Raw genomic sequence first — 27,904 nt, 5'->3', positions numbered from 1 at the left:
GTTTGTGTCATACTGTAAATCCTCTGTTGTCATTTCAACAGTCTTTGCAGCATCTTCACCGGGAGTAGACTCCATCTCAAGAAACCATTTTCTTTGCTCATCCAGAAGAAAAAAACTGTAACTCTTCATCTGTTCAGTTTTATCATGAGATTGTAGCCATTCAGTCACATCTTCAGGCTCCACTTCTAATTCTAGTTCTCCTGCTAGAATTTCCACCACATCTGCAGTGACTTCCTCTACTGAAGTTTTGAAACCCTCAAAGTCATCCATGAGGGTTGGAATCAACTCTTCCAAACTCCTGCTCATGTTGACATTTTGTCCTTTGACCATGAGTCACCATGTTCTTTAAGGCATCTAGAATGGTGAATCCTTTCCAGAGGGTTTTCAACTGACTATGCCCAGATCCATCAGAGGAATCACTATCTACGGCAGCTATAACCTTAGGAAATCTATTTCTTAAATGGTAAGACTTGCAAGTTGAAATCACTCCTTGATCCATGGGCTACAGAATGGATGCCGTGTTAGAGGTATGAAAACAACATGAATCTCACTGTACATCTCCATCAGAGCTCTTGGGTGACCAGGTGCACTGTTTATGAACAGTAATATTTTGAAAGAAATCTTTTTTTCTGAGGGTAGGTCTCAACAGTGGGCTTCAAATATTCATTAAACCATGTTAGAAACAGATGGGCGATCATCAGGGCTTCGTTGTTCCACTCAGAGCACAAGCAGAGCAGAATTAGCACAATTCTTAAGGGCCCTAGGATTTGGGGAATGGTAAATGAGCACTGGCTTCAAATTAAAGTCATCAACTGTATTAGCCCTTAACAAGACAGTCAGCTTGTCCACTGAAGTTTTTTTTTTTTCCCCATTGACTTCTCTCTAGCTATGGAAGTCCCAGATGGCATCTTCTTCAAATAGAAGGCTGTTCTGTGTACACTGAAAATCTGTTATTTAGTGAAGCCACATTCGTTCATTATCTTAGCTAGGTCTTCTGGATAACTTGCTGCAGCTTGTACATCAGCACATGCTACTCACCTTGCAATTTTATGTTATAGAATGACGTCTTTCCTCATGAATCAACCCCTACTAGCTTCAAAGTTTTCCTCTGTAGCAGCCTCCTCACCTCTCTGACTTCCCAGAATTGAAAAGAGTGAGGTCTTTGCTCTGGATTAGGCTTTGGTTTAAGGGAATGTTGAGGCTGGTTTGATCTTCTATCCAGACCACTAAAACTTTCTCCATATCAGCAATAAGGCTGTTTCACATTCTTATCATCTGTGTGTTCACTGGAGCAGCACTTTCAATTTCCTTCAAGAAATTTTCCTTTGCATTTATAACTTGGCTGTTTGGTGCAAGAGGCCTAGCTTTGGGCCGATCTCGGCTTTCGACAAGCCTTCCTCACTAAGCTTAATCATTCCTAGCTTTTGAGTTACAGAGACTCTTCCTTTCACCTGAACACTCACAGGATATTGTGGGGTCACTAATTGGCCTAATTTCAATATTGCTGTGTCTCAGGGAGTAGGGAAGCCAGAGGAGAGGGAGAGAGAAGGGGAACAGCTAGTTGGCGCAGTGAGAACACACACATTTACTGATTAAGTTCCTGTCTTATATGGGCATGGCTCAGAGTGCCCCAAACAGTTACACTAGTAACATCAAAAATCACTGATCACAGATCACCACAAAAAATACAATAATAATGAAAAAGTTTGAAGTATTGTGGGAACTACCAAAATGTGACGCAGAGACATGAAGGAAGCAAATGCCGTTGGAAAAATGGCGCCAACAGACTTGCATGACCCGCAAACCTTCACTGTGCAAACAGCACAGTATCTGCAAAGCACAATAAAGAGAAGCGTAAAACAAGGTATGCTGGTGTAGGGACGTTCTAGAAACAATGCGGAGTACCTATGAAAACGCTTTGTAAAAGGTAAGGAACAAGACGATGCAAGCTAAAAATCACCCGTCCCAAAGCTTCATTCTGAATGGAGAAACAGAAGGCCAGGGGAGGGGAGGTGGAGGTCAGGTTATGAAGTGGCACAGAGGGGACATCAACCAGGGCTGCTGATTCCTGGGTCGGTGGGGTGGGGTGGGTCACTGATTTTTCCATGGTTACCTAAAAAGTAGAGTCCACGACCTCTGTCCATCTAAGAGCCACACCGAGGCCCCAGAGATCTGGGAAAGATAAGGACGTTGGCAAAAATTCCAATCCCCTTTACTGGGGCTAAAGAGGTCTCCCTCTAACTTCACTCATTTGGATGTCTGACACAAAAAGAATCCACTTGTGCACTGTGACTCTTCCACAGGGTCCAAGATACACAATTTACTTGGGCAGGAAAATACTGTAACATTCACAAAACCACCCACAAATCTATTTCTGTAAAGAAAATGTTTGGACCTGCCATTAAGTTGATAACGTAGCTTGAGCGCTGGCCTGGCAATCAAAAGACTCAAGTTCCATGCCTGGCCACACTACTTACTATCTTGGAGACCTGTTCTCTCTACTATATAGGCCTGCCCTACCCACTCCAAAGGATGGAGCTCTACACACAGGTAAGGTATCGGCATTATATTAATTTTGTTTTCTTTTTTTTGAACGGGAAATATGAAAAACATTCCATGAATGGACTTGCCAAATCAGTGCTCTTTTCTATTCCTCCTACCTGATTCCTACGGCACACAATCGCAGCCGGAAGGCTATTCTCTGGTTTCTCTGGGCAATTCTCCCCACCACTGAGTAGAATCCTTATAAAGAATAGCTGTATTGTTTCCAAACCTGTTTATGCTAGTTGTTCTCTTTACTGTAATTACATAATCTAATCACTTGATGGTAAATTGTAGAAATGCGACTGAGAAAAAGTATTATTTCTATAGATTAAAGTGGAAGAAGCCAAAATATTGCTGTTTAATATAGGTGTGGGAGACCAGTGGAGATTGGGCAGTTATAGTACCTCAGTGCACTGTGGAACTCAGGGCTTGATTCTGGAACACAAAGAAGACGTTAATGGAAATACTGACGAAGTTCAAATAAATACTAGAGTTCAGTTAACAGAAATGTATCAGTGCCAGTTTCTTAGTTTTGATGAATTTAACACAACAAGTTAAGATGTTAATAATGGGGAAAGTGGAGAAGGGCTATACGGAAACTCTCCATACTATCTTTGCAACTTTTCTGTAAATCTAAAATTATACCAAAAAGAAAATGTTCATTTTTAAAAAGGTGTGGGCAAGACAGTTTTAAAAGATTGAGAACCATTATAAATATCTAGAAAGATGTGGTGGTGATATTTTCAAGAGCCATGACTCCACTTCAAAAATATGAAAGGGAAAAAAATATGAAAGGGAAATCACAGGTGATCGCGTTATAGATGTGGCATATGTAGGAAGACCCACAAAACTTTATTTAACAGATCTGTAATTCAAGAAGAGGTCTCAGCCCTGCATCAATAGACAAATGATGCTATATTTAGCTTGTTTTAAATGAAAGGTTAAGGGATGCAAGTATCATTTTCTGTGATTCCTGATTTGGGCCATCTTTTCTCCATTAACTAACCACATTGGATAAGAGTTCTACTCTATAAAGCTTACTTCTAGATGGTATCAATGCTAGAATTTTTGAGGCATGGATTAATGCGAGAGCAGATCCTTGAGAGCCATTTAGACAGAGAATACCTGAGACCTAAACCTGATATAATCTTACAGTTGACTTTTATATCCTATAAATGGTCAGAAGTCCAGGGAATTTCAGCTGTCCTAATGAAGTCTAGGGAAGAACTTAATAACCCTTACTGAATAAGGAGAACACCAGAATGCACTGAAATAGCATAGTAATACTCATTATCTTAGAAACTCCGAGTTGGAATGTACTTTCAAAATCATGTAGCATAAACCCTTTCTAACGGCACCTATCCTACCCATTTATCGTAACAGAGTCTTCCAGTCGGAAGTGTGTGAGGGACCCACTACCTCATCAGTTCTCCCTTTGAGTAGCTTTAAAATGTTTCCCTAAAGCTTCTGCCTTTTTATGATTGTTTGACATCTTTGCCCTTAAAGAAATCATCTAATTCCTCTCTTACAGCAAGGTCAGCAATTAACTGAGTGAGCTGCATCTTTTCTACCATTCATTCATTTGCTCATTCACCCACTCAACAATTTTTGGCCGAGCAACAACTATGTGGTAGGTACTGATCATCACAGTAGATATAAACACCAAAAAGGCCTCTTCTATTTACAAAGAAATAGAAGATAAGAGATTGGGGGCTATAACAGAGAGGGACTATTCAAAGTGGCCACTGTAGTTTGGGTGGTCAGTGAAGGCCCACGCATGGGTACATTCAGAGGAAGGGCATTCTAGGCAGAAGAAATAGCTACTGCAAAGGTCCTAAAGCAAGCTTACTGGGCTCGAACACAAAGAAAGCCTGTGAGGCTGGAGTTTAGTGGGCAGGCAGGGATTGGGGCAGCATGAAATGAGACAAGAGAGGTAGAAGTGGTTGAATCTTGGAGAAACTTGCAAGGCACAGATACAAGTTCTGAGGCTGGATTTTATTCCAAGAGCAACGACTATGAAAAAAGAAAGTGGCCTGACCCGTCTGGTGTTCGGAGGCTGGATCAAAGGGAGGGCAGGTGTGGAAGCAGGGAAACCTGTTAGGAGTCTGTTGTTCTGGCCCATGTGAGAGAAAGGGGTAGAGTTTGGACTAGGAATGTGGCGTGGAGACGGAGAGCATTAAACGGATTCAAGGCACGTTTTGAAGGAAGAGTCAACTGGATTTGCTCGTGGACTGGATATTGGATATGAGGGCATGAAAGGAACCAGGAATAAGCATTATATATCTTGCTTATACGCTGGGGACTTCCTTCATATAATCCTGATTAACGCTCTCAAGCAACCAGTGTGGAAGGCTGGGATACCCTCCTCCCTATACAAGGACACAGAGGTGGGGAGGGATGAAGCCAGCCAAGGGTTACACAGCTTGTGAAGCAAGAATTTGAATTCAGGACTCGTGACACAGACTTTTCCATGAGGCTAGCTTTTCTTTCAATGTTTTGTTTCTTGTCCAAGAAAAAAAATAATAAGTTCTATTAACTGTGTTGATTTATAAATAAAGGGTAGAAACAGGGTGAAAACTGAGGAGAAGAAACCAGGACATCATAACTCATGCTTCCCACCTAGAGATGTCACAATCAAAGGACAACACGAACTTCTTCCATTAATTAAACGGATGAATCAGGTTTCGGTTTCCACATCCTCTCTCCTTTCTGCACAACTTGTCTTTGAAGGCATTTCATTTGGGAAATGTGTGACCTTTACCCACGGTGCTGCGCTTAATTGAATGCTTTGCATCAAAAGTCGCTACGCTGATCAACATCTTACACCCACTGCCCTTCTGAAATCCTTACCCCAGTTCCTGGGTCTGTTTGGTTGAAATCATTTTACAAAAATAAATCATATCAAAGTTTTTCTTTTATTATTTTGAACACTTTGCTTGCAAAACTAAATATTTTTAACACCATGGCAACACGGCCAGGACTCTGGCTAATGTATCCAGGGCTGTACCAGAGTTCAGACTTAGCAAACTCCTGCCGCAGACAAATGGGCTTTGAAGGAGGAAAGAGCTAATAAATTAGGCATGGTCAATAATCGTTCCAGTCGCGTCTTCTGGAGCTTCCTAAAGAGTGATAAATTAGCCAGGCTTGTCCTAATGGATCAATTCCCCCCTCTCCCTTCTAGGACACACCAGCGCGAACTGAGCAAACTGCAAACTGCACGGCTTCTCAATGAGTTCAGATAATACCTCCCACACCTTCCCAAGTACTTGCTCATCCGTCTGCTTGTCTGACCCTTCCGATTGCACTGAGTTGGGCAGGCTGGCATGATCAGCTCCGCTTTTTTCCAGCGGAGGCTCACAGAGGTTAAGTGATTTTGTCAAAGTTGCACGGCTGATCACGTGGTGAGGAAGAGGCAGAACTACATTTTTCAACTGCATCTCCTAAATCCCGGCCAGCACTACTTTCAACACATCAGCCTCTGCTGTTGAAATTTAACTCAACTATCACTTACAAATGCTTCGGTTTATTGTTATTTTTTGGTTTGGGTTTTGTATGTTTATCGAAGTTACACAGGCACCTAGTTAAAAGAATAAATGTATTCTATGCATTCTGTGAATCAACAGCCCAACAACTTCACCCAACTCTTCCTTCCCAGAGGCAACCATTATACCAATTTTACCTGCCGAATCCAGCACTTAATTGCATGTCTCTACAAGCTTCTATCGGCACCTTTTGATTTTTCTCCTTATGCTCTGAAAATGATGGCGCTCTTTCCTCTCCGCACACCCACCATACATGAGCTGCCTCTCAACACAGCACTACCATGACTTGCTTAGACCAGTACTCAGTGTTGCCATTATTATGACTTGGCAAAAACAACTCCAGCCCCAGCTGACATATGTCAATTTTGATTAGCCTGTCCTAAACGTCCCCCCCCACCGCCCCTGCAAATCCCCTCACCTTCAGAATGAATGATTTTTTCCCCCTAATTTGCTGTTTTCTATGTACTTATTACTAAAGGAATGCCAAACTTGTTGCCAGCTGTGTAAATCTTGTCAAAACATTCAGATATAGCAGACGCGTTAACTGTATATTCCTCAAGAACCTTCACCATGATTCTTTTGATCTAATTAACCTGGAATGTTTGCTCTCCATGCCTGGCTGGCATCTTGGGCTCTCTGCCTAACCTGGAGGATCCCTTCACTTCTCTTCTCTGTTGGATTTTCCATTTCCTGTCACCGTCGCATTCCTAATTCATGGTAATGCACATTCTCTAGTAGCATCCTGAAGATGGATGCATGGGAGATATGTTTTTCTTTTAGAATTTACATGTCTAAAAGCATTTTTATTCTGCCCTCATATTGGATAGATAATTTGGTGAATATAAGATTCTGGATTGGGGATAATTTTCCATCAGAATTCTATTTCTAGCTTCTAGCATTGCCGTTGGAAAGTCTGAAGCCATTCTGCTCCCTGATTCTCTGAGTAATTTGTTCTCACATCCCACCCTCTACCTCCTCCCCTTCTAGAAGTGTGTAAGCTTTCTTTCTATCCTGAGCATTCTGAAATGTTCATACAATGGTATGGATGTGTGCTAACATCTCTTTGGGCCTTTTAAAATTAGGAACTTGTATCCATCATTTGGGGAAATTTTCAAAAATGATTTCATTGATTTACTTATGAATATATATGAATGTTTATGGATATATATATGGATTTATGTATAAATCTGTGGTGTGTATGAATAGTGTGGTAAAAATTGGCTTGCTTCTCACCTTTCTCCACTCCTGGGTTAGAATTCAGCTGTCTTGTTTGGCTAATTCATTTACCACTTGTCCATCTACTTTTTTAGCTTCAGAAACTTTGTGGTTATGGTTTTCTCTCTCATTCTGTGCTCTTGAGTTTATGCTTTAAAAGAACTCCCTATACTATTATTTTAGTCATTTTCAAGAGGAACTGAATTCCAATGTGAGTGTTCAATCCAAATGAATGTTCAGTTGGCCATCTTTCCTCAGAATCCTCCAAAAGTTTTCCAGTCTTTCTTCGCTCCTTACTACAGTCATATTGCTTATGGACCACGCTTAAATGAGTCATAAATACTCACTCTCACGATGAGATCTAGTTTTCTCTTTTTCTCTTAAAGAATATTATACTTATATGGAGAGAAAGCCATTGATAATGCTCGGTGGCAGAAGTCATTTATCCTGCAGAGTCAGGGCTGGTCTCAAACACAGAAGCAACAGTCTGCTTTGCTGCGTGAGTTGACAAGTCCTGGAAGTTCCCTCACCTTCTCATCTATGTCAGAACCCCACTCCATGCAATGTCCACAAGTGGAAGAGACAGTAATGGAGTCCAAACCACACAGTGCCTTGGGATGGCCCTGTAGCACCCTGCTATTCATCTGGCTAACCATATCAGACTTGTCCGCTTATCTTGTAGGTCGTGAAGGGATAAAACATAGGCTAGGTAATTCACTGCCAAAGAGACAGACAGAGAGAGTGTCAGAGGAACCGAAAGAGACTGAGAAACCAAAAGAGACTGACAGGGAGGAGACAGGAGGATAGAAATTACAACAGGTAGATGAGTTGAGTGGTTATGAGTAGAGATAAGAAAAAGCCTAAATTCAAACTTCAAGCTTTACCACTCCGATCATATTGTCAGTGCCTACAAACAGTAAAAGAAAGAACGGTACAGTGAAAAGGGTATAAGCTTTGCAATCAGATAAACCTGCTTCAGATCTCACTCTGTCATCAGTAGCAAAGCTGCTTTAACTTCCTTACTGTTAAAATGCAGGTAGGACTTACATCAAAGTAGTTTAAGAAACAGAAATGATGCAAGCAAATATGCTGGTATTTAGTAATGCCCATTAAATGGTAACTGCTGTCGTTAGTGATGGTGGAAATGGCCACGCACCATATCCTTGGACATGTTTACTGCACCTGCGTCCACGGTCCACCCTTACAGGGAAAAGGACTTGATCACTGAGATTAACACTGCCAGCACGTCACGGTAATAAAAAGTGAGCTAAAAACGAAAACTACAGTGAGGTACCACCTCACACCGGTCAGAGTGGCTATCATTAAGAAGTCTATAAATAACAAATGCTAGAGAGAGTGTGGATAAAAGGGAACCCCCAATGTAAATTGGGGCAGCCACTATGGAAAACAATATGGAGGTTTCTCAAAAAACTAAAAATAGAGTTGCCACATGATCCAGCAATCCCACTCCCGGGCAGATATCTGGACAAAACTATAATTTGAAAAGATACATGCGCCCCTATGTTCATAGCAGCGCTCTTTACAATAGCCAAGACACGGAAGAAACCTAAATGTCCACCGACAGATGAACGGATAAAGAAAATGTGGTGCGTGTATATATATACATATATACAATGGAATGTTACTCAGCCATAAAAAAGAATGAAATAACGCCATTTGTAGCAACACGAATGGACCCAGAGATTACCATAATAAGCGAAGTAAGTCAGTAAGAGAAAGACAAATACCATATGATATCACTCACATGTGGAATCTAAAATATGACACAAATGAACATATCTATGAAACAGAAACAGACACACAGACATAGAGAACAGACTTGTGGTTGCCAAGGGGAAGGGGGAGGCGAGTGGGGAAGGGAAGGGTTGGGAGTTTGGGATTAGCAGAGGCAGACTATTAGATATAGGATGGATAAAAAACAAGGCCCTACTGTATAGCACAGGGAACTATATTCAATATCCTGTGATAAACCACAATGGAAAAGAATATGAAAAAAAAATATATGTATAACTGAATGAATTTGTTGTACAGCAGAAATTAACACAACATTGTAAATCAACTATACTTCAATAAAGTTAAAAAAAATAGCTAACTTTCAGTTGGTTTTATTATTGCTTTTAAATTCTGTACAGAAATGCCAGATAAGAGATGGGACACCAAGTTAAGTGTGAATTTGACATAAACAAGGAATATTTTTTTTTCGTATAAGCATGTCCTGTGCATTATTTAAAACACAGTTTTAAAAAGTCTTCTTTGTCTGAAATTCAGATTTAACTGGGCCTCCTGGATTTTATTTACTAGATCTGACAATGCTAAGGGCACCCCCATATAGCATGCACTGGGGGTGGAATGCTCCACTGACGGCCCCTTCCCCCCACTGCTTGGTACTTCCCAATTGTGTCTACTGCAAGTTCAAAGGAATAGTCACTACAGGCCTTCTTTATATGGTCTCTTTTGCTTCCTGAGGTAATATCAATAGGCCATCACTTTTCTTACGTTCTGTTTGGGGCTCAACAGTACTGACTGACTAAATCTGCAGAAGGGCATACTTTCATCCAAGTGGTGACAGATCCGGACCGGGGAGGCACCAACATGGCTGTGAGGGAGACAGTACAAGAGGACGGTGGCGTGGTGTGAACTTGCATTAAAGACCTGGGCAGTGGAGCCTGGACAGGACCCCTCCTCCTCCCCGCAGTGGAACAAACCTGAATACTCATTAGTAGATCAGCAATACCAGTTATTAGCATTTCTCCTCACTTCTCACAGTCAACTCTTGATTAACTACAGTAATAGGAAGCGGGAAGGACACCACACGTAATCCCAAATCAAAAATTGAACAAAAAAGTGGTCAAGGGCAAGATGAAGTGCAAGTTCTGCTAACCAGCCCTCTGCCCTCCCTCCATCGCTGGAGATACCAACACTCCTGCAGGCGGCTTCCCTTCCCGATGCCATCGGTGCTCAGAGTCCCAAACCCGCCTCACCCTTCATCACCTCACTAATACTTCGCATCAATGTATTTGTCCAGACACTTAATTTGTTCATTAAGTACCTAAAGAAGAGGACTGTTTCCACCTTGCAGAAGAAACAGTAGGTAGTCTACTGCTTATCATGCAGTTTCAAATAGGAAAGGTTTTCCAACATGTAAATAGCATAGCTGACTCATACTGATTCATGTGAAAACTAACGCATTAATTTTTTAAAGACTATCACTGTTCCGTGACCTCGCTAATCTAGCAACCTACAGTTGAGAGTTGACTATAACTTATCTATAACTTATGTTTCTGAACCTAGTTTTAATTGTATGATTTCATATGCATATCCAAATCGTTGAACTACTGCCACGACACCAGTCCCTTCCCAGGGCCATGAGAAACCACCACGTATAAATGTTCTCATTTCCTGTTTTTATACGTGTAGGTGTACGGCTCCCTCCCTAATTCCTTCTCTTTCAGCTGATTATATTGGTATTGACTGTGTGCCTCTAAATAAGATAAATGTTAACTTTTCTGTGGGCTTTTAGAAAGGAGTGGAGCTAAATGAATGAATTCAGTCAGCCAGCTTCATCTGGAAGACGTACTGATTACAGTTTAAAAAAATCTACCAAAAAAAACCTCCCCTTTCTCTTTCTTGAACTGTAACTTTCATGTATGTATCTTGCAACTTAGATTTGAAGGTAGAACTTAGATTCAGGTACAAAAGAGGTTCATTTGGATCCTTCTGGGCTAATCTGGTCACTCCACTAAAATAAGGACGTGGGGACCGACTATGGCTAAAGAGGTGACGGGTGTACTTCAATGTCGAGTTAGAGATGTTACTACTATTCAAACTTACAATAAAGAGTTCAACATTTATTGAATGCCGGGACTGTGCATTTCACATAGCATCTCATTTATAGAAGGCTTATAAGAGTTAACATTGCAGGATAAACATTTGAAAGATAAACATTTATGGAGTGATAACAGATATCAAAAAAGTCAACAGAGACTCCTTGTCTTTCCCAAACTGTGTAAGTGTATTCCCAAATATTTCTAAATGGTACATAAGAAAGGACATGTTCGAATATATAGTCTTAAATATTTAGAGAAAAGAACATCATCAGAATTACCTTAAAACACACAAACACACACACACACACACACACACTCACTTGCATCTCTGCCAACATTCTCAAACAAGTTTGATTATCTTACACTGAGGGTTAACTACTGATTACATTTTCCCAATTCATATATGCAGTAACAGGGCCAATAATGTATCATTTTCAAGGCAAGATTTAGTACACAGCTAGCTGATTAAATATCCTACCCTTAATGATACGGGATACTAAATAAGTCTCATTAGCTACTAAGGGCGATTTATTTTAATCTTTAAACTTTTCACAATAGGCTGACTTCTCAACACCTATCTGAAGAGTTCCTGTCATTTCCAACCAAAAAATTCGGCTTTCCTACTTGGAAAGCCAGAAAGAAGTTTTCATAATGAAATACAGTCACAGGATCATGTTATACAAATGTGGATTTGGGAGCAGTGATACTAGAGTAATTGTAACACTAAAGTTCACTTTGGCTTTCAAGCATCAAGACATCAGAGAGAATGTGACCTATTCTACTGCATTTGTTCACATGGATAACAAACCCAGTTAGGACAATGCAGCCAGGGAGTATGAAGAGAACTATTATAGGGCAAAGGCCATACCTATTCATCACAGTTACTCCTATTAAGGTCACCCAGGAATGACCATTTAACCAACAACTCCGTTCTTGATATTAAAAATCAATAGTAATATCAACATCCCTTCTTCCTAAACAATATTTTACAGAATCCATATTCTACAACAACATACTACTAAGTATATTCAGTGCAAGAAAAAAAAGACAATGTTTCATGTTTTGAGAAATCCTGCTTTAAACAGGGTTAAACCGTTTCATTGTTTTTTACTACAGGACTTCCCAGAGCCTTTAATAAGCTCATATGCACTGTGTCCCTGTGATTTGTTTTTAGTATAGAGCATTTCCAGGTTTATCAGACTACAGACTCTTTTTTGGAGAGCACCAATCCACATTTCATGCAATACGGGTGAGTGTCACTAGTTGGGAAATCCTACACCTACAGCCTCGGTGATGGGGTGCACGCGCGTGCATAACTGGCACAATCAGAAAGAATGCATTGCGTGGTGTGTTTGTTTCTTATTGCTATTATGACAAATTACCACAGACTTAAATGGCTTAAAACAATACAGATCTATTACCTCATAGTTCTGTATGTTAGAAGTCTGACATGGGTCTCATTGAGCTGAAATCAAGGTGTTGACAGGGCTGCATTCCCTTCTGGAGGCTCTAGGGAGAATCTGTTCCTTGCCTTTTCCAGTTTTAGAGGCTTCCAACATTCCTTGGTTCACTGCCCGCTTCCTCCACCTTCAAAGCCAGCAACACTGCATCTCTCTGATCATTCTACTGTACTATCTCCCGCTGACCCCAGAGAAAGTCGTCAGCTTTTAAAGATTCATTTTCAAGATTTGTGTGATTAGATTAGGCCCACTTGGACGGTCCAGGATAATCTCCCCATCTCAATGTCGGCAAAGTCCCTTTTTGCCATGTAAGGTAACATATTCCAGGGATCAGGGTTTGGACATCTTTGGGAGCCATTACTCTGCCTACCACACGTGAGTTGGTGAGAGTACCTTCAAAGTTCTGGCTAGCAAACGAGGTCAAAGAATGAGAAAGAGAGCAGCGGTCGCTGTTATTTGCTCCCAGATATTACTTATATCATCAAAGCATCAAGGAAATCAAAATTATTGTCTGCTTAAGGGATGCAGAACAGTAAACATGACATGGAACACATTCCTAAGCACCGAGGGCTTGGTTTGTAGCGCTCTGGAAATTAGGTTCTCCACAAACACAGCCAGCTGGCCCCTCGACAATATGGGCCTGATTCTACAAGGTGTCTGTTTTCCAGTAAAAGGCATATATGCCTAATCAGCTTCATTGAAGCTTTCCTTACTAAGGGACCGTGCATTCATTACCTCCTATGATGTTGGTGTTATAACTGCCCTATTTTACAGGTGAGACAGTACTTTTCACGGTTATGTTACTCGACAAGATCTTGCTTGCTTTCACCAAACCAGTAGCAAGTACATATCTGACTCCAAAGCCTGAGTTCTTAATCCTGTGCAGTACTATTCGCTTTGATAATCCATCTCTCTCAGGTCTCCCCACTCCCCATACCCCACACACAAACGAAGTTCTTTCCTAAGTCCCTATCTGATCCGAGGGTCTACATGTATGGGCTCTAGGCACGTGTGTGTGCACGCCCTTGCGCTCATGCGCACACATTCACTAACTCTTTCTGTCATGTGTGTCCTCACGAGGCTTTATGCCTTGAACAGGTATCTCTCTGTTGTGATCTCTGATCCGATACGGAGACTTCTGGGCCAGCAACAGGGCAAGCCGTGAGTACATGTCTTACGGTCGTATCTAGTTTCAAAATGAGGCTAGGTCACCATCTGTGAGGTAACCTGGCAGGTCACCTGAGCATCATGAACTTCAGCTTTCGCCTCTTGTAAGAGCTGCACAGCAATATCTGCTTCACAGGGTCATTGTAAGGATTTAAAGAGACGGTCTGTGTAAAGCACCTGATAATACTCACGCGATCCATTGTAGCAGATACAATTATCCTCAATTCCTTGCTATGTTTATCTACATAAAAGTGCCGTTGGAAGTTCTGGTCTCTCGGAAAGATGCTCATCGACAACCTCTACCGCTGTTAGTGACATCTATACAGCCAACAACCGTCGTTTAATCCCCACCTGATTGTTAAGGTGTGGTCCTTGCTACCCCAAATGATTTTCTTTTAAAGGGCTATGCCTGCCTGGAGAACTAGGGCCTGAGCCTTCTTGAAATTTTCTAATCACATCTGGTTTAGCTTTAGACATTTTCTGGGGTTTTGCCAGCAGCCACGACACTTTAATGGCTACAATAAACCTCAAAGCCTCATCAAATCTTTGCTGTATGTGTGAAAATTATGTCCACTTCAATTAAACATTCCATCTCAGCTCACACCCAGGCCTTGTGGAAACGGAGCTGAAGACTGAACGGGGAAGTGAGATGAAACGGGCCGCCACGACTCTGGCCATCTCGCCAGATGGGATTTGGAAGGACAAGAAATTCATTAGAGAACCCACGTTCTGTATTTTCTTTAAATATTTACTAGGTACCTTTCATGTATTAAAAACACGGGCATCTCTAAAGATTAGCAGGGCATTTTTTTGTTTAAATATTCAATGTGTGTGGGACAGCGCCGCTTTCCTCCTTTGCCTTGGTGGTACACTTCACGTCTTTGTGGTGACGTCCCACGCAAAGAAGAAAAATAACTGAGGTAGCGTTCAGTCTTCCTTCATAAGGCAGCTCCTCCAGCTTCAGAAGGTCTTGTATTTCCTTAAAATTGACTGGGGAAAGTGTCAGTGGAGTACTCAGAGATCCGGAATGACACCGTGGATCTCCCTAGAGAAAATCAGGTACATCCACTGCAGAGGTTTGGGGGCACCCCTGCCTCTACACGGTCCTTTGAATTCACTCTTCTTATCCCTTTGTTATTTATCATCAAACACACAGGGATATCAAAGGGAGTGGGCTGAGCCAGGATGCCTGAGAAAGGCAGCCGTGGAGGGACGGCAGGCGAAGAGGAAAGATCCAACGTAGATCAGGTTTCTGCTCGAAAGACCATACGAGAGGGTCTCACAAGGACCAAAAGACGAGAGAGGATGGGCATGCAGGGATGGCGGCCAGGGACTGGACAAGCACAGGTCTTCTCTGCTACTGCAAAAGCCACCCTGAGGACTGGCCTGGCCCTAATTCTGCCACTGGAGAGAGGTAGAAAAAAACTGCTACGTGATGCTACTCCGCTTTCTTAGAATAAAACTCAAGCCCCGCAACTCAGTCGAGGATCAAACCGCCCCTTTTTGAGGAGACGGAAAAGAATGATCACGAGGTCACGTATCACATTCCTGAACGAAGCATTCATTGAAATTCACACTCTCGACCACATCGACAGGAGGGGAAAAAAAAACCCGCATGTTCCTTTAAAAATAATTTACAAGGTAAAAATATTCACTTGTAACCACTATCCTTATTTAAGCAAGTTCTATGCCCAAAGTAAAAATAAATGGCTCTCCCTGCCACCGGGAGCAGATCTTTCCCACTTTACTTCCATTTCCAAGCTGTCCTCTAAGACTTAGATTTCTGAGCACTCTTTCACAATAAACATTTTTAAAATGTTTATTTTATGTCTTAGTGTAAAAATATTCCTGGTGCAAGCTCTTCATTTCCTCAAGCTCTGCTTTTGGCGTGCTGGGCTCCATTTCCACATTAACACGCTCCCTAAATCCTCCACAGAGCTCTTCAATTGGAGTTATACAAGCTCCAAGGCAAGTATTTATATTCTTGGACAAGGAGATGTCTCCACAGTGAAAACACAAGGCTCTAGAAATGCCAAAGGAAAATTCCTGCCCGAGAGACATATTTTCACCTTTTAAAAAAGCCAAAAAGGGCTTTCAGCATTTTGCTTTGGATAATTAAAAATGTAAATTAAACTAAAACAGACTGTTTACTACGGGTCTTACCATCATTATTAGACTCATATACATAAACGAAATATATAGGCACGTGTGTGTGTGTGTGTGTGTGTGTGTGTGTGCGCGCGCGCGCCACAGGGAGAGCAAGAGCAAGAGTGAGAGACAGAAAGATAAGGCAGCACATAGTTAACTAGCTTAGAAAATGCAATGCATGAGATTTTCTAATCAGACCCAATCTGCCTCTCACTGGCTGTGCGAATACAGCTTCTCGAAGTCTCATTTTTCTCATCTATAAAATGGAGTTAGTGTAGTTCCTGCTTATTCGGGTCATTAGAAGAATTGTATGAGAACACAGTAAGAATTCAAAAAAAGGGTTGTTATTATTTTTATTAAAATTATATCTATTCCATGCTGGAAAATGTAGATATAACAAGATATATATATATATATATATATATATATATAAAATAAACACTAATTAACACTAATGAAAGAGAAAGATGTGTAAATACACTGCCTCCAAATTGTGCACAGAGATGGAAAGTGTCCTGAGGTAGTGCACCATAACTGAACTCTCACCATTCCATTCCCCAAGCCATACAGAAATCATCCTCTTAAATCATTTTAAAAAATCCTATCTATTATCATAATAACAGAACAGTGTGCCTGTTACCTTCTAGTTGCCTCTTCAGTTTTCTCAAATCTTTTATAAGGTCTTCAAATTTGACTTGGGAGGCCAGAAAGAAATCTTGTGGTTCGGGCAGGGGGAAAACACTCTTTTCTGTTCCTGCTTCCTAGAATATACGGTAAACAAAAGTACATTTTACTTCCCAATTGTCACTTTCAGTTGAAATTCCAAAGCATCTTTTTTTCGGATGGTTGGATAAGAATCATGGCAATGCTCCCCTGCTATTCCTAACTTTGGACTTGTCGCTTTGAAGTGCGTGCGTGTCTTTCACGCTATCATTTCGGTCTTATTGGCACTGAGGTTGGCTATGGCTGTAGCTATGGCATGGGCTGGGCTCTGTTTTGCCTCTTGAATCAAAGAGAAAATGGTCAGGTATGTCCTAATCTTAGACCCTCTACTCCCATGGAAAATGGCACAGGAAGAACACATGAAAGTACTTGAATTGAAAGTCCCTGTTGAGTTTCACATGGCAGCAATTAGATAACTCATCTTTGGGGTATGCCAAAGGGTGTGAGTTGGAAGGTACTGGGTAAGGCAGCACTGAGGTGGGAGAAACAATCACCATCGCTTATGCTCTTACCCACCTTCCTCTGCAGCTTAAAGCTCGTGGGCACACGCGCGCGCGCATGTGATCAAATTCTTCACATATTTGTAAAGATTCTCTTAATGTTGTTTGGCTTATCTTAGCAGATGTTTACGAGGGCATGGTTGGGTTGGGTTTTGACAAGCTCCACAACTATACCTAATAGAGGATCTCAGCTGAGAAACACCCAGAGGGACACGAACTGTAGGCACATCGGGAGACCAGCAGAGCCTCAACTGTCTTTTCCAGTCCGGCTTGCTTTCTCCCCGAGTTGTTTAATACAAGCTTTGTGTCTTGCATGTCTCAGGCCATCTCCGCTTATTCTCCTCTCCACACAGGCTACTTTGCCAGCTTTCCTTCACATTCCATCTTCCCTACTGCCATTAGGACTAATTCCAAACTCTAAAACGGCTTTACAAGGCACTTTCTGATCTGGCCTCTGTCTCCATCTCCAGCCTGATTTCTCCCTTCCCCTATCGCTAACTCCCTCTCCTAAACTTTCATAAAATAAAAGAACAGGCCACAGTCTCTTGCTTCTAGACTTCTGTCTACAAAACTGTCCCTCTTCAAAATCTCTTCCCCAGCCCCTCTTCACACCTCCTTGTTCATACTCCTCTTTCTAGTCTCAAAACAGATATCACTTCCTTAAAGACCTCCCCTAAGCCTCACCACCTGGGTGTCTCCAAGAGTCCCTGCTAATTCCTGTTATCACAGCACTTTTCAACGTTAACTTAAAAATTGCCTCGTTAGCTTGTGTGTCTTCCCCACTAGACTATAAACATTTTGAAGGCAGGAACTGTGCCTTGTTCTCGGTCACGTACACACCATCTGGCCTACCAATAAAATCTGTTTGGCACCACTAACAGAGAGCTTATAAAACGCTATTCTGGGAAGTGTGCACCTCGGGCAGGAGTCATCTAACTTATCGTCCTGTTTTCTTGTGGTTTTGAGAATTCCCTGGACCCTAGCCCCCTTCCTTTAAGACCTTTGGCCTCATTTGGGATGCTAGGAGGAGGTGGTTTTCCTCATTTGATCAGAGCAACATTTTACGTGATCAGTGTACTATTTTTCATCTTCCTCTACTTATTTTCCTGCTTTTTAAAAAACCATGGAAGCAGTACCTTCCTTTGAGCGCCAAGGTGGAACAACATCTAAGATGCTTGTCACGAAACTCCATGGTAATCTATGGAAGAACTCATGCATATTTCTATTTTCCAAAACTTTTTATCAGATTCAGTCCTGGCTTCTTTTTTTTTTTTTTTTTTTTTTTTAAGCTAGAAAAAGAGAAAATGCTACTGAGCAAATCGGCCCGGTAGTAGCTCTTGCGAAAGCTGCTCAACTGGAGTTCAAAAGACATGGCCCTAGAAGGGTTTCTTTGAACTTCACATAGACCTAGACTTGGACCAAAAACCAGGCATGAGTGGAAGGAAGCTTGGAGCAAGAGTCACCTTTCTTCCGCTAACTGCTCATCACCACTAACCACAAAAATCATCACTTATGCTCCTAAGAGGGAAGGGATCATTTACTAAATCACATAATGCTGTACTCTTGTTGAGTGCAATTCATTTTAACACAGTGAAAACTGGGAGAGCACCACACAAATGTTGACTTCTGATTTTTCCTAAACTGGACCATCCCGTGTTTGCAATTAATCTTACTTTAAGATTTCCCTCTGTGAAGTCGATTCCACTGGGTTCAGCTCTCTTCAGTAGGAGTCAAACTCCATCGGCAAACTTCATCCTTCCTACACAGTGCAGCTGTGTAGGCAGGATGGTTGAAGCAGAGACTATGAGTACATCTGCTTAGGCCAGCCTCGAATTTGAACTGTCACCTCAAGATCCTTCAGGATAACTCTTCTGCCACCCTGGTACCTGCCTTCAGAACTTTGGCTGCACACATATTGCCTGAAGCTCAACACACCTACCCTGCTCTACCAGAAGATAGCTCTCGCCTCGTTGCATCTTGTTTGTTACAGATGCTACTTATTACATGCTTGTGGATATTTATAGTACATTCAACTCAGCAAGTATTTATCAAGCACCTACATTACGAACATGAAAAAAGAGACAACAAAGAGTTCCGGACCTCAAGGAGCAATGCCAGGAAGCTAGGTAATTGCTCAATGATATCTATACACAGGGGAATAATAAACCTGGTGGTAGATACATTGACAACGGTTAGATAAACCCACCAGGAGGGTAGGAGAGATGACTAAAGACTTCATCAGTGCTTGGCCTGTCTTCTGCATGAAACTGTAGGCCTTTTGAAAACGAGGCCCTGGAAGCTTTACTTTTCTTCCCTTGGTACCTAGGAAAAACTCTGCTTGTGTGGATAGTCGAGCGGGACTCCTGACAGCATTTTCCTGAGACTTTTTCCATTTACTGACTGCTAGGTTTCTCAACAACTTACAATAGTACCTCTTTCTTCTCAAAGCTAGGACTCCTTGTTCTCGATTTAATGAGAAGGACTAAAACACAGAAAATTGCGCTCAGGTGGATTCTCACAGAAATTTTTATTTCTAATGGCCCAGTGTAATCTAAGCAGGGAAGATGGATTTCAAATTCCCCGTCTTTAACTTGTTCACAGATGAACATTGCTGATAAAGTATTGGGTATTATTGCATCTTAAGTTCCTAAAGTTTGGTCTGCATCCCAGAATCTAGTTTCAAATATAACCAATTACTGAATGGATATGGGTTTCACAGAGACTCTCACAATCTGGTCAGAAGGCACTGAGATGACTGGGGGTCTCTCTGAAGCTGTGTTATACAGCGGATTAAGAGTCAGTAGATTTGCGCCACTGAATAATGCTTCTCTTTACAAGAGTCAACTAAACTCTCTTGGCTCCAGTGTTCCCATCTGTAAACCAAGGAAGCTGGAGAGCTCTCAAATTCTATGTTGGACTTGAAATTCATCCATCCATCCATCATCCAGTTTCTGAATGCCAGCAATGTGCAGGAGCTGAAACCCCATTAGTGTAGTTTTCCACATAACGCTATTTCTTACCTGATCATAGTAACGCAGGTAATATTTCACAACATAGTCCACCAGATTAATCCCATTATCCTAGGTTTAAAAGAGAAGTTTAAATGAATATCATTCACATGAGACCCTGCCATATTAGATAGTCAAAGAGCTGAAATCTCACTCTGTAACTCTAATACTTTTCATTTGTGATACTTGGTCCTAATTCTGTTTGAGACTGTCCTCTCTCCTCCTTGTCCCATTCATTTTTATGGCATCTCTACAAAGAAACGACACTACACTCTTTCTTGGGGTGCGGGGGGAACCCAAAGAGGTAATCCATAAGGCCTCTGAGGTAATGGCTAAGACAAGCGCCAGCCAACCAAAAGACTGTCTCCATACTTTCAGGCATAAAGCCAAGAAGGGAGGGGGTAGGGGAGGGCTCAAGGGAACCAGAGAGTAGAACAGAAGACCATCCCTCCCTTCCCACCTTTTAAAAAATGTGTGTTCTTACTGGCGTGAAAAACAATCAAGGAGGCTTAAAAGGAACACCCTGCCACTTTATGACCCTGGGACTCCAGGGGAGAGCAGGCCCTCCCACAAGGCAGCCTTTGTGTCTCGTTCACGTGGGTCTAATTCTAATTTGCCTGTGTGTTTCCCCTCCCTCCGCTCCCCCTGCCCCCCCAGGGGACGCCTAGATATGGGCTGGTTGTTTCTAAAGAGGTAGCTCTGCAGGGTGTGGAGCCAAGCGATAATCAGTCTCAGAGGGTCTGACAGTGGACCCCCAGCCCAATTGTTGTGGACCCGAGAGTAATTCAAACGCTCAGCTCCCGTGGTGAGTCAGCACTGCTCTCCACTTAGGAGCGAGTAAATTACAAGGAGCTAACACCAAACTCGAGCCGACTCAAGCCTTGCGCTATGGCTAATACTGTACGCTCTCTGCTTTATCCTCTCACGGCAGTTCAACATCTAACTGTGTGCTTTCGAGCAAACGAATGTTGGGGATTTTGTCATCAAAACAAGATGGAAAACCTGTCTTTATTCAAAAGAAAGCAAACAATGTACCGTTAGGGGGAGGATAGAGATGAACGGAACACCCAGGAACACTTTTTTTGAAAATTGAAGGTATACGAGGAAAACAATGACAGATCACAGACCTTCGTTATGAAAAATAAATAAATACCCGACTTTTGACGTCCTTGAGTTTGGGCAGAATTTCTAAGCTATATCCATCTGCTTGTCCCCGAGTCCTATTTCCTCCATTCATATAGTTTCCAAAAGCCAGAATGAGAGCCAAAATATCCTTCACACTCTTCATTTGCAGCAAGCCCTGGGAAGGCAAACACCCATTATTATGCAGCTGAACTCCAAACGCACCTATGTTCGTTCAACAACAAATATTCACTGAGCACTTGATAGGCTGTTTGCTGGCCTGTTACCAACTGGATTTATAGTTGGTGAAATGGAAAATACACTTCACTAAGCCATAAGTGTCTTAAAAAATATGTTAACAGCCATCATTTTTTAATCCTTTCAATGAATTACAAACTGCGCATGTTCTAATACTGAATAGTAAATACTAGTTTTTATATTTCTATTTGAGCCGGTTTTATTTTTTAAATACTTATTTTAAAGGATTTAGAAATTGAAAAAAGACAGTTGTTACAGTTAGGCTTTGTATTTGACGGCTTCTAAGTAGGAAGGGGTTTAAGATCATTTGAGGATCTGGTTTTGGACGATGTATCTATACAAACAGCACAGTTAAACGTAGGGTAGATACAATAGCAAGCCTATACTTCCTTATCCCCGGAAATAATCCTCAGAGGTGAACTACAGAATCCTCAGAGGTGAATACAATCATGTATTTCAAGGTCATAGGCTATGTTTATTAAGTGTTGGCTGATTTGTCTGTTAACTTTTACTATCTGTCTATTAATTTCAAGCTGCTTGGGGTTCTCTTCAGCTCCCCATCTCATTTGTTTTTCCTCTCTCTCTCATTCTTTTGCCCCAAGTGCAAATTTTCAAATTGATACTTTTCCCCTTCTCTACAGTTTTAGTCGACTTTATTTTCCTTGATTTTAGGGTAAAGAAAGTAAACCAAGTGCAGCTCTAGGACGACCTCTGCTCCTGCCTCGTAGGGCGTTATTAGAGGGTGTATATTATATACCTTGGTAATATTTATGCTTTCTTTAGTGAAATCTTTTATATCTTAGAAGGAAAAAACCCCATGCCTCCAGATAAGCAACTAAACATTACAGTAGTTGTGGAGGATCACCATGTGGTGAAGGACGTGCGTCATTGGGAGAAAAAGCCACATTCAAGAATTTAACTTCATAACAAACCCCAGTGTGGTAAAGCCAACAAAAACTTATCGGCCCATCACTCATTATCATAACCATTGATTTCATTTATCAAGTCTCTAGAATATTTTTATTTTACTATGTAAACACATTTCAGATGATCCAATGCATTGGTCTAAGGCAAATCTCTTTTTGCAATCTAGAGAGTCAGAATGGAAAACACACTATACTATTTAGGTTGGTTTTAAGTGGCCAGAATGTACATTGGGAGGTATTTGGAATACGTGAGAAGAAATCTGTAAAAGTGTCGTTTTTTTTCCTCCCTCTTTCTCCTCTGTCGATCTGCGTCTCCTTCTTTCTTACGCACCTGCATGCACGCTCACACGGGATAATCGTCACAGTTATACTCAGGAAAACACACAACCTTAAGTCCACAATATTTCTGCAGAGGGACTCGAGTTGATCTTTCCCAGTCCCCACTCCCTCCTTTACCCCCAAGGAGGGCAAAGCTGTCTTTGAATTAGACGGCAAACATACCTTAGAAGCTCGTGTGATGATCTCTACCTTTCGGTGCACGGCAGTAATGCCCTCAGAAAAGACAGATCTGAAGATTATACACTGGGCACGTTCAGCAAAATTAGGGATCTGGGCTAACTCGTGTAAAAATCTGTAAGAATTAAGAATGAATCATCTGACTTCACATATAATCGCAAGGAAAATAAAAAGACAGCAGAAAGAGATTCGTCATGAGAGCATTCCTTGTTTGACGACGTTAATTGAACAATTATAAAAGGCATCAAACAGGCAAACTCAGGGGACTCCAAGGGTTTGTGCTCTACTGTTAACAACAAAGACGCTTTTAAAAATGGGTTTCCATATCTCACCTCACACCTGTCAGAATGGCTGTCATTAAAAAGAACACAAATAACAGATGCTGGAGAGGATGTGGAGAAAAGGGAACCCTCGTACACTGTTGGTGGGAATGTAAATGGGTGCAGCCACTGTGGAAAACAGTACGGAGGTTTCTCAAAAAAAACTAAATATAGAGCTACTATATGACCCAGCAACTCCACTCCAAAAAAAAAAACAAAATCCAAAAAAACCAAAAACACTAATTTGGAAAGATACATGCACCCCAACGGTCACAGCAGCATTATTTACAACTGCCAAGATATGGAAGCAACCTAAGCAACCACTGACAGATGAGTGGATAAAGAAGACGTGGTATATGTGTATATACATACACACACATACATATACACACACAATGGAATACTACTCAGCCATAAAAAAGAATGAAAATTTGCTATTTGCAGCAACACGGATGGACTTGGAGGGCATTAGGCTAAGTGAAATAAGTCAGACAAAGACAAATACTGTATGATACCACTTACATGTGGAATCTAAAAAATACACCAAAATAGTGAATATAACAAAAAAGAAGCAGACTCACAGATACAGAGAATTAGTGGTTACCAGTCGTGGCAGGAGGGGCCATATAAGGGTAGGGGAGTGGAAGGTACAAACTATTGGGTATAAGATAGGCTCAAAGATATATTTTACAATGCAGGGGATATAGCCAACATTTTGTAATACCTGTAAATGGAAAATAACCTTTAAAAATTGTATAAAATTTTTTTAAAATAAAAAAAAATAAAATGGGTTTCTATAATGGTGAGCAAACATATGGTGTATAAATTAAGAACAGAAAGTTAACGCAAGTATACTGAACCATGTGAAGCTATCTGTCTCTTGCTACCCCAGTAAGACTAAACCGAAATGGAAAGCATTAATCTTAAGTGTTTGGGGAAAAAAAAAAATACACAGCAGACTCCCTTTATAATGCAGCATTCTCTAATGGTGTATTAACACAGGCTAAGTAAGGGGAAGCCTTGAGGCAAATGTCCATAGACAAGTGAAAAAATAATCTCTTTCTGAAGTTAGATTACTACTTTTTGCTGTTGTTGTTCAAACAATCATAATAATCTATAATGATTCTATTCTGCAGGTATTTGTTTACTTTTCCACAACAACTTACCTACACAGACAGGACTTCATAGCTCCATGCTTGGAACAAAGGAGGCACTCATTAAGTGGGCACAATCTAAAGTTTCTTAAAAACTATGGCAAGACAGATCTTAAAAGCTAAAGTTGAGTACCGACCTACGCACAGAAGTTCACTGTCTGAGCAGCTGGGCACTGGTGCCCTTTGCAAAATTAAGTTGGAAGAGCTACATATCCTCTAGACCAACCACCCGAGGTAGGGGTATACACTGAAATGGATGGAAAGAGTTGGACATGAATTCAGAAAAGGAGAGAATCCACTAAAAGCTTTTAAATCCATTTGGGGGTTGAAATGATGATTAACTGATAGTTCTGAAAGTCTGGGTCAAACCATAACATCATCACCTTGACATTTTGTAACCTCTTACCAAGAATGCTTTTACCTAGGAGCAAAGCTGGAGCCCCCTTCTTTCCAGAACCAAAGGAATTTCCTTAGCTAATAATACTCTGTGCCTCTTTTAGGGACACTTGGGTTTTAATAAGATTCTAATAATCAGCTGTTTTTCTTATTTATCCTACAACTAGGTCATAATCCTTTTTTTTTTTTTTTCCTAAATAACACTGAGAGGAAGCAAAGAATGTCCATAAAAGAAAACATATCTTTGCTTTAAGGTTCTGTAACTCTGATTATTATGAAAACCATGTGATGGGATATAAAAGTGGAAACCCAAAGGAATTCTGAATTAGGACAAGATGAAAAAATGACACTCTATGTGTGAATTGTTTCTTTGTAAAATTAGTATTAAACCACTGATGCATTTATGACTGAAATCAGGGGTATCGCCAGTTCTCACAAACATGAGCAGTAAAAAGCTTGCGGGACTGGAGGCATTTGGTCCTGTAGCGAGTCTTGGGAAGTTTTACTTATTCAGACGCTGCTGAGAGCAACCTCAAGTGTAGCACCCTGCACTTCTCCCTTTCCAAATGCAGCCATGAAACACTATTCCCTAAGTAGGACCCAGATCCCTGAGTGGGTACACTTCCTCGTTTCAATGAACACAGCGAGTGAAGCATTGATGGAGAGAATATACATTATCAACAGCCCAGCTTACCAGCAAGGTCTTAGATGAGAAGAAGGAACTGCTGTATAAGCAATTGCTTATAACTCGTCTCCAAAAAGGACGTTTAGGACCAACATGAGGAGACGAGCCCACAGGCTCAAGCAATTGGTGTTACCCGGAAAAAAGAGTAAAATAGAACTACAAGGTTCCCTGGGGTCAAAGCTTTACTGGAACTAGGGCTCGCAGTAGGAAGGCTCTCAGAGAATCTTAAAGACCCAGTGTTCTGTGTATGGAGAAGGGGCCGAAGCACATATCCAGAGTTGGAGGGGGGAGGGAAATTCAGCTATTTCACAATACTTTTGGATAGAACTGTAGGGAATGTGTCACCAAAAATACCAGAGCATCAGTCACCAAGGATTTTAGTGTCTTTAGATGTGTACGAAGCACTTACAGTGCGTCAGGCACCACGCTGAGACCTGAGAACAGAATTTAACTTAAACACAATTCCTTCTTGATCACCTGTGAAATAAATCCACAGTTACCACGAGGGTGATGAGCGCTCTCGGTGATGGGGCCTAAAATAGGAGCTATGGAAGCCATACGCAGGGCATCAAAGTCAGAGCCCTGGAGGGACCGTGTCAGCCAAGGTTTCCGGGAGCCCTCTGGTCCCTGAGCAGGACACATGTAAGAGACTGCCAGCGAGAGCCTGGACAGGCTGAATGATATTCGTGGGGAAAGGTGAGAAAAAGCTAAAATGGGGCTTTGTGTTCTAAAATAAAGAGTTCAAGCTTTTTTTCTGAATGAATGAAGGGTTTTAAACAGAGGAGTGAAACTTTCCGCTTTTTGTTTCAGAAAATCGCCCTTGCAATGGCTCGGCTGATGGATTGGAAGTGAGAGCAGATCTGAGGCTGGGAGCAGCTGGACTATTCTAAGGGGGAACGAGAGAGGGCCTGCGGTGTGGATGCTGAGGGGCGAAGGGTGAGAAAGCGACTGAGGCTGCCAGACCCTATGGAGCTGACCCATCCCACGGGACGCTGAGAAGAGTCCAGGATGACTTGTGAGTTTTGGGGCCTGGTCACCTGGTAGAAGGCGAAGATACAAAATACTAGAGAGGCAGATTTGGGAAAAACAAAGTCTCGAGGAAAGCAGACTTTCCCATTTATCTGAGAAAGTACCAGAAGTACAGGTTACCTCAAAGGCTATGAAGTGCCTAATATCTTATCTCCCACATGTGGGTTTTACACTCCACCCACAAGGGCAGGGGTAAGCGCTCCTTTACACATCCCCAAGGAGAGGGTCTTGGGCATTATTAGGCCATGGTACTTATGAAGATTTAGGGACTGATTTCCTTTTGGACTGGTCTAACTTTACACCCTAGGGCCAGAGATAGAAAGGACTCAATACCCGCAAAGAGCCGCAGGCCAGGGACCTTCCTCTTCTTTCCTTAAGGCAGGCTGATCTTCCTAGGATGGACTGTAAGTACAGCCGGTACACAGCAGAAACATTCTGCACCTCACGGTACGTGGGTCACACACCCACAGCAACTCGGCTGTCAGGTGGATCGATGCAATGGGCCCACTGTTTTCAAGGGACTAACATGTGGTTTACCATTCCTCAAAGCCCTGAATGCTGTAACTTATGTTCCTCCATAGAGGAGGACGCTAACAGAGCCTTGTTTCAACGTCAATATGTCTTCTTTGGGGCGATCCCCGGGCAGCTGTGGGCCTCGGTGGAGCATCCCAATAGGCTGTATATGGTATCCTCACTTTAGGCCACAAAAAGCACACATCAGGCCTAATCAGACCCAGTAGAGCCTCCCCTCGCCTCACCACCATCCCAAGGAGAGTGTGAACAGAGTTGAGGACCATTGCTGAAGGGAGCGGTTCTCAGACAGCCTGGTCCCAAGCAGATGACACCTCTGTGGGAAATGACTTTCTAAATCTGGCCCTGCGGCGCAAGAAAGCTGATGAGGTGAGTGAGGAGGGCAGCCTCCCCAGGCTCTGATTTAAAGCCTGGGCACCACAGGAATCTTAGGAAACTGCAATGCTGAAACTATAAATGATTCATATTTTCCAGTATGCAAAACATGCTTATAGTCAACTCACTTGGAACTAATGGCAAATCAGTTGCCAGAAAATCAGACTCTGCCATGAATCAAATGAATGCTACACTGTGCAGGAGGTCAGGAGTAAAGGTGAAAATCACTCAGCCCTGGAGGCCCTACCTCTCTGGGCCTCACCCTCTAGCAGCTGAGCCCGAGCATATCACCAGGACAACATGACCATCTTCTTTGCTGCCACTAAGAGCTTAGCATGTTCAGGAAGCCCTTACAAGGACCATTGGCAAACTTTAAAAACACTCTTCCATCCACATCATCAGGAGAGAAAGCAAGAGAACTTTAATAAGTCATCTGT

At 41.9% G+C, this 27,904-nt stretch overlaps 1 protein-coding gene across 1 annotated transcript in view; it reads right to left on the bottom strand.

The window, feature by feature from the left end:
• Positions 1-27,904, bottom strand: part of FMN1 (formin 1) — a 300,963-nt gene that overhangs the window by 130,117 nt on the left and 142,942 nt on the right. Inside the window, 4 exon segments of the mRNA XM_027083792.1 lie at positions 16,565-16,685; positions 20,168-20,227; positions 21,309-21,455; positions 22,963-23,092. Coding sequence (XP_026939593.1) covers positions 16,565-16,685; positions 20,168-20,227; positions 21,309-21,455; positions 22,963-23,092 — 458 coding nt within the window.

Source organism: Aethalodelphis obliquidens, unplaced genomic scaffold (genome assembly GCF_003676395.1).
Source record: "Aethalodelphis obliquidens isolate GAN/ISIS:26980383/991018 unplaced genomic scaffold, ASM367639v1 scaffold51, whole genome shotgun sequence".
NCBI classification, from domain to species: domain Eukaryota; kingdom Metazoa; phylum Chordata; class Mammalia; order Artiodactyla; family Delphinidae; genus Aethalodelphis; species Aethalodelphis obliquidens.
Note: the sequence above shows the minus strand (reverse complement) of the source record. Positions and strands in the feature narration are given on the sequence as shown.